Genomic DNA, 12,154 nt, shown 5'->3' with positions numbered 1-12,154 from the left:
AAACCAGTCACAAACATTGCTCTAAAGGTATTCTCAGGAAAATGCTTTAAATTTAGAAATATGATCTATTTCTATCGAGTGAAAATGGATTTCAGTAAAATGCAAGTATCTTTCAACCACATTTTCCTGATAAGATGAAGCAGCAAAATGTGATGAAGCCAGACAGGTTTCCAGAAAGATTTATGTGACATGTGGCATGACTTCCTCATTACAGTAAACCACTGGTCTGTGGAAAGAATAACTAGTGAAGAAGTACTAAATGCTGTTCCGCAGCCTGAGTCGCACTCATTCACAGGCCAAAATGTTTAATTTTTTGCATAATGATGTCACTTCACACAGAAGACACAATCATGACTTTACCAGAATCAACAAAAGTAATAGATTATAATACAGTGAAAACAAAAAAATACAGCTGTGTGTGTAGGTATACAGAGCAATACCTTACACAGCCTTCACAGGCAATGATAATAGCAAGGATGCATAAACCAATGTTTCAATATTTGTTTAAACAGGACGTTACAATAGCCTTGGGCCTGTAAGGTACAGCCACACCTCACAAAGACTGAAATAACTGATGAGCTTAAATCTTTATTGCCAAGCTGCAACTGATAAACTACATTTACACAGAAGGGATTTTGAAAGAATTAAACTATGATGTGTATGATAAATGAACTACACCTGTATGGTAGCATCATATAGGTATAGTTCATATTCTCATAAGAGCTGAAATTTGACTTTAACATACACTTGAATACAATTCCGTCAACAACAAAAATATGTACAACCTTGCAGGACCAGGCAGTATGCAGTATTTTAAACTGATAATTCACTTTTCACTTTAATATTTTTTCAAATATCAGTTTTAGTGAATGCGTTTGATTGGTCCAGACTGTATTTGTGTGGAGTAAAGGATATTACAGACATGACAAAGTTTCTGACCACCTCCAGCTTTAAAATGGCTGCAATGGGGGCATTTTGTGTTTTTGGTCTAAAGCAAGAAAACACACATTGGATATCTGCAGAGTAGCTTGCCCAGAAAAGGTATGCCTTCAGGGCTTGAACATGTGTATATTACCTATTACTCTTTAAAAATAACATTCGTATCATAATCATTTTCAGTTTCCTGTGGACTGCTGAACTCGAGGAATCCTGGGTGCGGCTTTCTGTATCAACATTACAGCACAAGTTCTTAGGAGCAAAGTGCCTGTGCCATATATCGAAATATCGACACAATTAAAAAACTGGTATTTATATTTAGAATTGTGATTAAAGGCCATACAATTCATCTGTGCATATGTGCAACCTCTGCTGTACAAACTGCTTTTAAAGGTTAGTAGAAAAATATTTTCTTGCTTTAAACCATGATGCTCTAATGCCTGGCTCATAAACTTCCTTAAAATAAAAATAACTTCCACTGCACATCAAGACTGTTAGGGCCAATTGAAAACAGAAGGGGGAAAGCAGTTTCATTACTTAGTGCTGTTTTACTGCGACTCTGTAAAGTGTCTTTCTGTTTCTACATCCCAGTTTTCTGTAAACAGCGCTATACAATTAAAATTTATTTGGCTTGATTTGACAGTACTGGTGATACCATAAAATGGAAATATCCAGTGCATAACTAAAAGATGGCAATTTAGTGATACAGTGAATCTGGTCTTAAATCTTTACCATTTGTGTAGCTGCAATGCATACAGTATATAGTGCATTATCCAGTAGGCTTAGTCTAAAGCATGTTTGCAGTGACTCCTGTAAACAGCTTAATCTATATGATTATTTTTCTTCAGTCACAAATAGTAATGTTTTCCCCACTGAAATATCCCTGATGAAAAGAAGACCAGAAAAAAAAAACTTTTTTTAAAATTGGTTATTCATTTTCTTAATAACCAATTAAAAAAAAACTTTTTTTTAAAATTGGTTATTCATTTTCTTAATAACCAATGTATGTACCTTGCTTGTAGATGCTTTGTATGTGGTCTTCAGCTTTTGAGAGAGCTGGCTTGTGCTATGACTAGCTGTGAGGAAAAAAGAAAACATGGTTCACTTCAAAAATAAAGTTTACTTTGACTAATAAAATCACATCTGAAAGCGAGATTCATCACATCCTCCACACAAACTACATCAAATGGCCGAGTAACTGATTTGGCCACATAGCGTCTCGTATGCTTCAGCACGTTTAAGTCCTTTATTTGGAAGTGGAATTGATTTTCTCATAGTTAAAGCACGTAAGACCTTGCTTTGGAAACAGAGCGAATAATCACAAACCTTTTGCTTTTAAAGGGCCCTTGCCCAGATCGCTTCCATCAAAGGCCTGCCCTTCAACTGCCAGGCGCTCGTTCAGTGTGTCAATTTCTCGCCGCACTACAGAAAAAGCACGTTAGCAATGTTAGCCGCTGAATATAACGAACAACAACACAACAAGAAAATTAGGTGGTCACCAAAAGCAAGACGAAGAACGTGCCATCTTCTCACTCTAATACTAATATCAAGCCTTAATGTTAATATTCAAAACACCATTACATTAATTGGATGTTTATCATCAGAAAAGATACATAACATTTAATATTACATATTAAAAAATCACATAAAAATTGTTTTTTAATTGGTTATTAAATTAGATTATGGGAAGCAAAATAAAATTAGTTATAAATCAAGTATTTACTCATTAAGCATCAGACAGGTGTCACAGTACATGAAAAAACAAACATTAAAGGAGACCAAAGTTTATCTCCTGAGCAGCAGGTTTTCCCTTTTATGTGCACATGCCCAATTAACTGGAAGGTAGGGAACAACAGGGTTACAACAGCCCACCAAGGAAATGAGCGTGAAACCATTAGCTTATAGACCCAGGTACTTAACCGTTATACCACACTGCTGCTCAGAAACAATTAAGAGAGTTCCCTGTTGGCCAAATAACAACACTTACATTCCAGATTTTCAATGTATAGATTTTCAAATTCCCGCTCAATCTGCCCAAAGAGGTCTAGAAGATTGCTTCTCACATGTATGGGTAGCTTCGAATCCTACAGAAACAAAGATAAATATGGCTTTTTAAATGAACACATACCAATGCAAAATAAGCACGGCACATGAAACAGTCAATTAATTGAAGTGAAATACTAACTATATACTAACTATATGTATGTATATATATATATATATATATATATATATATATATATATACATATAAAATGACTATAGTGAAATTCATAACAAGGATCACTATCAAGGACACTTATAAAAAATAAAATAAAAAGAACGTATTAGCAGAAGTCTCAATAACAGTATTAAAGGAAATATCCAAAACTATTGAATGCATGTATGTATTTTTACTATCTGCAGTTAATTATACAAACACCAAAAGCAAAAAATACTCTTTTTCTCATAGTTAATTCAGAAATACCTGCATATATCTTTACAATTAAAAAAACAATCATCCATACAGATGTGGGTACACATCATCTGCCATTCGTGAAATCTGATGTGCCACAACATTCCAATCATTCAAACTTACGAAAACACATATTCCTCATGCCTCAAGCTCCCATAATTAACTGAAAAGTCACTGTCTATGTTGCCAATAATGTATTTCTGAAACGATTTATAAAAATTGTATTGCAATCCCAAAACAGAAGACCCATTTTTTCAAGCACAACATAACTTGTGAAAAAGAACATATAACATACAAAAACAAATCTGTCGCATATTTGGAGTGTTTCCTAAAATAATAAACACAGATTTAATTTTAACATAGTATGCTCATTTTTTTGTTGAACAAACATGGTTATTAGATGGAAGGGAAAATCCTGAAGTATGAATGCTCTGTGATCTTTTCCCTGTGTCCTTGTGATCTGACAACCACTGAGAACATCAATACATCATTATCAATACATACAGATATCCAGGCATAACTTTCTGTTATAGGGACAAAAACAAAAAAACTATTCTACTACTGAACCACAAAACCTAAAACCCATAAAAACCTAAAGACAGAAGCCCCTTTAGCAACTTTAATTAAATAACTAAATCAAAAACATTGGCTACCATTAGCACTGAGTTTGAATTACTCATTATTAATTGAAGGAACTAATAGGCTATAATTTGCTGCTTATGAAAATCATGGTAACAAGCTATCCTCCTCAAATGATCAAGCTTTTGAACTGCAAGACTTCTGGTATAGGGCAGCAAATGAGATGTACAACAACTAGCCTAAATACATGTAATAAATCATTTAAATTCTAGCCTTAGTGTTTGCTAATAACTATTGGCTTTTTTCCCATAGGTGTGGTTGTTGCTTTTGTAATTTTGATACTTTCTAAGGTTGGAAACATAGACAAGGATAAACTACGCTCACAACAATCAAATACATTATACCCTTTTATACCTTAAATAAAAAAGGACCAACATTTCAAACATGTTTATACTCAAAATATGCAAATTAGATTCTCAGATGTTATTGTACTGTGGACTATTCTTCTTCTCAGTGGTATGATAACAATCACATGAAGCACTCTTCTGAATAGACAGTATGGTGCAGGTAACACATCACTGCAAAACTAAGCGGAACAAATTCAGATAGAGAAACCAATGTCATTGAATGCTGCAGTGTCCTCTGCATAGCAGCACTCTCAAAACCATCCAGATGAAATGAGGGAAAAGGATGGACATCCACAGCTGGTTTACTGGTATCATCTATCATGTATATGAGAACGAAGCACTACTTATTCATTTATGTTTTGAACCAAAAAGGGCAGAAACACTCAAAATAAAAACATGCTGGCATACTGAGTGTTTTGTGCAAAACAAACACAAGATTATATCTTAAATTATACTGCAAGGCATCATACAATGTAGCACAAATGTATGGAACTATATATTGGAAGCTATATATTGACAAATATATGAAACTAATCTAACTTACCTCCATTTTCACTATTTAGAGATTCCCAGAACTCTGTTTTCATGTAGAAGAAGACGGAAACTATTCAAAGAAAAGAGGTCTAAAACTAAGGGGAAAAAACTTTGCAAAATGGAGGTACTGAGTTTGCTCTGACTGATGAGGATATCACTACACTTGACACAGCAAACGTGAGGAATAAACACTTGAGGAGCATTCACTGGTAGCATTGTGCATAAAAATGAGCTTAACCGTTCTGTCCGCTCAACAGCACATGCCATGACATACAGAAAAGTCCAGTAAGCAAACAACAGTTGGCCCCTTATTCTTACAGAGCTGCCCAGTCACGTGCCAAAAAATTAAGGTCTCCTTGGTTACCGGTAATAATGACGGCATTCAGAAAGCCGGAGGCTGCGCAGCCTAACCTCGGTGGGCCGATTACACCGGCACACTGAGGGACAAAGGGCCAACAGGTGCTGAGAAGAATCAAACAAGGTAGTGAAAAGCGTAATTAGCACTCAGCAAGCCACCATTATTGCACATTAATGTGGCGTCAGCTCATAAAAATGATCTGCAATAAAAATACAGGCATATCATTTGACGTTCTAAGAATATTATGCATGTAGGACAAAGGCAAGCAAAGATCATTTCAGTCATTTTACATTAAAGATTAACATGGTGATAACATGAGAAATTTTGAAAGGTTAATGGACTTAATTTTCCTTCAGATTTACTTTCTTGTTGTTTTTTTTCCACTTGCGTTAAACACTTTAAACACAACTGAAGCCACAAAAATGTAAAATATCTCCATACAGATATCTGAATTCCACTCTGTACTCGTACGTCGCGGTGTTTTTTTGAGGAACCTATATCACCATATATTTAATGATGATTAATAATTTATGATGTATATCATACACACTTGTATATATACAACGGTTAGAACATATGCATAATTAAATATAGTTCATAGACAGAAAGATTAGGACAGTCATCATTGAAAAAGAAGAAATGATGTTGGAAAATTTACATAGGCCATAATATGCCATAAAATATTACATCAAGTCATTATATGGCACTTACAGGCATGTTCCTGGGCATGATCGGAAATAACTGCAACATGATTTGCTCTATTATTGCTGTGCACGTGTGTGTGTGCGCGCGCATGTGTGACTGCATCCACATGTATGTATGCATTATCCAACAGTTTATGGTTCTGCTACAATCCTCATGCTAAGAGTCTGAAAAAACCCTACAAGCTTACCACTGATTGGACTGCTGGATGGCACTTATTATTAAAACTCTGATTTTCAGCTTAGTGATGCCCTTCATGGCCTAATATTGAAACCTGACAGTGCCAATGCAGACAGTGGCAACAAAGTAAATAAGAGAGAAGTGGAGACACATTGAAGCCTCAAAACCAGACATTCTCATTTAGGTTCTTTAAAATGCAGGATTTACACTTGATCCATAAACTAGTAGCCTAATACCTGGTGGAAAGATGATAGAATTCCTACCAAATACCTGGGCTTAAAATACCGGCTAACTAGTTGTCAACTGCAACATTATGTATATCTACAATATCTCCTCATAATGCAGTCAATGTGCAATAGTATACACAATTACTGGATATATGCAATGGACATGCCTGGAGCAGCCTGTGTCTTTCTTTACGGAACCAAAGTGTTACTCGGACAACACCAGTTAAAACATAGAAAAACCTGAAGACAGCTTCTGCAGGTTACAAGAACCATTACAGTTTTACAGTTATAATTAATGCATGGTCCTATGAGAACACATTCAGAAATAATACATTTAAAAATACAATCAGAAATAATTATAAACAAATAAATAACAATGTTTCACAATTAGTTAATATGGGCATATACTGCTTGTCTTTGTGTGTATGCATATATACATGCCTCTTTCCTTCTCCACATAGATGTATACTGCCCAAATGTTAAGATCCTGAATGCAGTAAATAAAGTTTGTAGATCACCAACATAGCACGTGAACAGAACTTGTATGAACTAAACACAGCTGGGGAAAATAGTCACATTTTTTGAATGTCAAAAGTATGAGTAATTGCCTAATAGTTCAAAAACTTGACATGTGCCACATATTTCTTACCTCACCTAAATATGCATTCTAACGGTGAAGCCACACTATATGTGGCCCCGCCGCGTGGCGGCGCCGCCTCCATTCATTTTGAATGAGAGGTGGCGGCCAGACCCGGCAAGGCATGTTGGGATTGCCGGCGGCGCGGCGAGAGGCAGCGAGGCCGCAGGGGAGATGGCAAAAATTCAACTTTGACCCCCTCGCCGCGTCGCGGTAACCAATCTGATTTGATCTAATGATCCGTCAAGTAAATAGTCCCTATTTTTTTTTCTAATTTTAGTTCCACATTCTATTGTTCCACAATGGAGGACCTAACTCGTAATTTCCGTATCGGGTTTCCCAACTTAATAAAATCTCCTACAGAGACATTGATAAGAGGAACGCAATGCAACTTTAAGCAATTACTATAAGCAACACACTATACTTTTGTAAGTGACATACAGCCAACTGTCCTTTCACTGCACAAGCTGCCCCTCCCCCTCCCTCTCATGGCTAGTAGCCGAAGCATGTAGAGCTGAGCAGCCACACATCAGTGCGTGAAAGCAAACATCATTTGAAAACGTCATACGTCTATATCTGTGCCAGGTAGCAAAATGCTTGCATTTTTTAAAAATCGGTAAAATTTAGCCATTGTTATGCATTGTCTCCTCAAAGGAAAGTGTCCTCTACCCCAAGGAAGACAGCAAAGTTTTCAACATTATTTGGATTAATGTTAGCTAGCACTTAGCAAGCATCACCATTCACCCAGCTGACGTTAGGCTAGATAGCTAGTTAGCTCATGAAAACATCAACTTTTCACTTTTGACAGAAATGAGTATAGGAAAAATATATATATATATATATATTTTATTTTTAAAGGCTAAAGGTGAAGGATGGAGAGACTGCACCACAAATAGCCTATGTTACCATAACATTACTGTGATAGTAACAACTTTAATTGAAATTGATGAAAACCACTGAGTTGTCTATAAATGAGGGCATTTGGGATATCAGGCACGAGTGACTTTAAAGCCCTCAACTTATGTTTAGAATTTGTATGCGATTATATTATCCTGCAAATCATTCTGATACCATCAATGTTTGTCCGTAACTGAGAACACTACTGCAAAAAATCATTTTAGTCTATCGGTTGTTTTTTCAACTTGATGCAAAAAGTGCCGTACAGATTTCATTTTCATCTAGGGACATGGCCAAAGTAAAAAACATGAATTAAAAAGTACACTCAAAAAAAAAGTTCCCTAACAAAAAATGAGAACTCTGCCTGGGCAGCATAATTGAATAACTTATTAATACTTAGAACACAATTTCATGAACAGGACAAACATTTTTTGTTGCAACCCCCCCCCCCCCAAAAAAAAATTATACTCCACTATTACATTTTCTGCCCACTATGGCACTTTCTGTACTGTGATCCCAACTCTACTCTGCTTTCCTCCCATCACAATAAAGTGGAAAAAATACTGTCTGTTCTCCTTCAAAAAAACTGGTTGACATCAAACTATATTTTATAATGACCACAGTTTCATGTCCAACACCTAGGCCTATTTCAGAATTACTCTATCATACTGGACTACTTTGGATTCATTCTACACGTATTGATATCCATTGACCAACATGTACAGAACAGATAATCATCACAACTGTGAAAGGTAAGTACAGTGCTGTTTACATTCCACAAAAAGCACTTTCTCAAATACACAGACAGTTAAACAGAGGTAACTTCTTTTTTTAAAACTTTACAATCCGTACAACTGCTTCATCCGGCTGTAAAAACCAAAACAATGCTGCCAAACCGGCTCCAACCAAGCCTACTTTTTGTTTTTTTTTTGGATAAACTGGTTTCCTGCTCGAGAACTCACAGAAAAACATGTACAGAAATTCTAGGGCTCCGCTTTGTGTGCAAGAGTGAGAAAGAGAGACCGTGAAGGGTATGAACAGCGGGGGATGAGCCCAGCGTCGCCTGATCCGCGCGGACGGTCGGGGTGTGTGCGTGCGGGACTTTACCTGGCCCTCCAGCATGTCTCTCTGCATTCCTGCGCGCTCTTGCTCCGTGCTGTTGGTCCTGCCGATAGAGAGGCTGTGGGACTTGCGTTTCTGCTTTGCCTGGCGGGCGGCGATGCTACTTCCACTTTCAACAGGCATCCCTCCTCAGTGACGTGTCTTCTCCACACTTCCTATCTGAAACGCAGCGAGCCACGTGCGCGCATTACACATCAGCATTGGGACAATCAGTGCAATCAGTGACACATAATCCTGGTCCAATCATGGTGTGCGTAGGACTGGGTATTTCAGGTTTTCATCTGATGTGCTGAAGCTCAGCTAATATCATAACCACAATCAGTATTTCAACCCTGGCTATTCCAAAAAGGTTACTGTTCACTCTGATCCTTGGAGATTGTTCAAAATGACTTGTCAATTCTTTCATAGATCTAATTGGGGGTGTAGGACATGTCACAAATAATTTTGTAAATTATTTTGTAACAATGATCAGGATTCAGTAATACACATACATACACATACATACATATGCATGCAAACAAGACAAATCTCAAAGAATATTTGAAATAATAAGAATGAATATCGTATTTATAATCGATGAGGTGAAAAGGAATTCATTATATGAATAAGATACATTATGGGAATGGGAACTTGGACATGGATAACTGTACGATAACTTGCATGGGACTTTTTAAGACCAATAAGGACATGTTTGATATCTCCAGAGTGATTCTGCAGGATAGGGTATGCACCTATGAAATCCATTTGGCCCAATTGGGACCTGAATACAAGTAGACATGGAATATGCTCGCAAATTCCCTTTTGAACTTTCTTGAAAGTAAATTTGTATTAATTCAGAACTGCTTTGCCACATGCAAGATCCAAATTAGCTAAATCAACTAAATTTGGTTCCAGTGCACTTTAGGTCTTTTCACACTGCACTTAAACCTTGGTTAATGCATTCTAGAAGTGCTTTAACCCTGGGTTAACTGGACTCTTAACCCAGGGTTAAACACAACCCTGGGTTTAACAACGCACAGTGTGAAAAACATTTTTGCTTCCTTGCATCATAAACTTGGCCCAATGCAACATGCATTAAAAAAATAGCTACGTCGTAGGTTTCTGCGCCACAAACTTGTAAGGATCAACTGAAATGCAATATTAGCCTGTTAGTATTCAGAATATGCAGACTAGTAACAATGAAAAGCCCGTTTCTCTGGCTAATCTTGAGTGTAATTATGACATTTGCTCGACAGCTAGCACTCAGCTGCTACCAATCACCTGCTATCAACGGTAGCCACTATTTTGTATGTTATGGGTGTAACTGTTTCACTGTATGCAAGTAGCCACTAGACAGCGTGAGCCAACATAATTTATTGTTAGCCAACTAGCTAGACTAGCTAACTTTAACCATTAGGAAGTTTGACGCAGCCAGAGCTAAAATGCTAAAATGAACCGCTTCCCGGCTAGCAAGCTATCAAGCACTTCGAATAGCTTTACAGCTATCAACAATGTGGCAAAACGTAGTAGTTAGTAAGCTAACGGGTTAGCTCGATAGACAAGCACGATTCTTCGACATATATGCAATAGCTATAGATCTATTATTTATCTCAGTGCTAACTAGCCAGTCTGCCCGCACACCTTGACATAGCTGACTGAGGTACTGTAAAGGAAACATTACAATAGGACTGACAAATCTTCAAGCCAAATACCTTCAAAAGAGGATAGGGAGTCGACAAGCTAGCTAGCAAAATATGGACGTAAAACAAAAAAGTTATCGATAGTTCACAAAGTAAATAGCCAATTTAACGGCACTGACGTCATTGGCTGGCACGGTAGCCAGCTAATGCTACTTACTTTAAAACAAATCTTAGTTAACTAGGCACGTGCCCTATGTAGTTTGCCGACAGAGAAAAAGAGAAAGCGTGTCTTTTGGTTAACCATTTCCACAGGTTTAAAAAAAACAATAACTCCCAGGTTTTTGACTGATTTCCAGTAGGAATTATTCATTAGCTTGTTATAGATAAATGTAGCTATTTTATCTGACAAATCTTCCTTCCTCTGGAGATGCACCTAGAAGAGCGTCAACATTAATACGTCACTAGTCACCATCCGGGTATCTTCTTTTCTTCGTCTGTTTTACAATCTGCTGGCATGCTTGAAGCGAGCTGAGTGCATGACTGCCGAAGTATACGAGGCTGACCTGGTACACTGTATTTTTTTATTTTTTTATTATTTACTTTTTTTAAGGAATGCAACAATCAATACACATAATTAAATCAGTTGCGGTGTACGTAACTGCGTTAACCATATATGAAATAGAGTAACAACAGGATTGCAGAAGTCCGGGGTATACTTCCATTAAATCACGTTTTCGCCAGCTGTAAAAAATAACTGCTGTTTTTCAGAATTTTTGGAAAATTTTATGTCATCCTGTCAAGGGAACTTCTGCAGACTGTGATACCAATATATTTAACAGCTTGATTGACTTGCATAACACATACAGATGCTTTGTCAAAGTTGTGTACAGTACATATAACTTTTTTCCATGAATTATGAGACCAGGTGCATTTGAGAAGCACATCAAAGCTAACATAGTATTACAAACCTGACTATCATCACTTAAAAACAAATTTGTCATCTGCCAGTTGACTGGTTATTAATGATCTTTCACCTACTGTGATACCCTCAATACAAGTGGAGTGAACAATATTGAGTAAGTCAGCAGTAATCAAAAATAAAAAATGAGAAATGCGGCATCCCTGTCTAACCTCTCTATTAACTTCAAACTGGGGAGAGGTACCTTTAGTTAGGGAAACACAACTATTTATGTTTTGAATAGAATCTGTATCAAGCTCCTAAAATTAATACCAAAGCCAAAAAGTTTCCAATATAAACATGGGTTCAACAGAATCAAATTATTTATACAAATCTTAAAATAATATAACCTCATTTTCATTATTAAATTTGCATATTCAAAGACATCTAAAACAAACCTAATATTATTAGAGATATGTCAGTCTTTCATAAAGCCTGGTTGCATGTTAGAAATATTTTTTTCCAGACATGGTTTTAGTCTATTAGCGAATACAGCAGCTGGTAATTTGTAGTTCATGTTGAGTAAGAAGAGAATAACTTTATT

The 12,154-nt window shown here is 36.7% G+C and overlaps 1 protein-coding gene across 4 annotated transcripts in view; it reads right to left on the bottom strand.

Moving 5' to 3' along the window:
• The window catches only part of wdr37 (WD repeat domain 37), a 33,036-nt gene extending 21,900 nt beyond the window's left edge, over positions 1-11,136 (bottom strand). Inside the window, exons 1-6 of one of the 4 annotated variants that reach the window (XM_035415485.1) lie at positions 10,870-11,136; positions 10,725-10,756; positions 9,019-9,192; positions 2,924-3,020; positions 2,263-2,358; positions 1,948-2,012 (exon numbers count right to left, since the gene is read on the bottom strand). In XM_035415485.1, the coding sequence (XP_035271376.1) occupies positions 1,948-2,012; positions 2,263-2,358; positions 2,924-3,020; positions 9,019-9,156 (396 nt within the window). In that variant the 5' untranslated portion in view covers positions 9,157-9,192; positions 10,725-10,756; positions 10,870-11,136. Of the gene's footprint in view, positions 1-1,947; positions 2,013-2,262; positions 2,359-2,923; positions 3,021-9,018; positions 9,193-10,724 lie in introns of all 4 variants that reach the window. The other 3 variants (XM_035415487.1, XM_035415484.1, XM_035415486.1) reach the window with 3 other exon arrangements.
• Positions 11,137-12,154: the final 1,018 nt, after the last annotated feature.

Source organism: Anguilla anguilla, chromosome 4, assembly GCF_013347855.1.
Source record: "Anguilla anguilla isolate fAngAng1 chromosome 4, fAngAng1.pri, whole genome shotgun sequence".
NCBI classification, from domain to species: Eukaryota; Metazoa; Chordata; class Actinopteri; order Anguilliformes; family Anguillidae; genus Anguilla; species Anguilla anguilla.
This window is presented reverse-complemented; position numbering and strand designations above follow the sequence as displayed.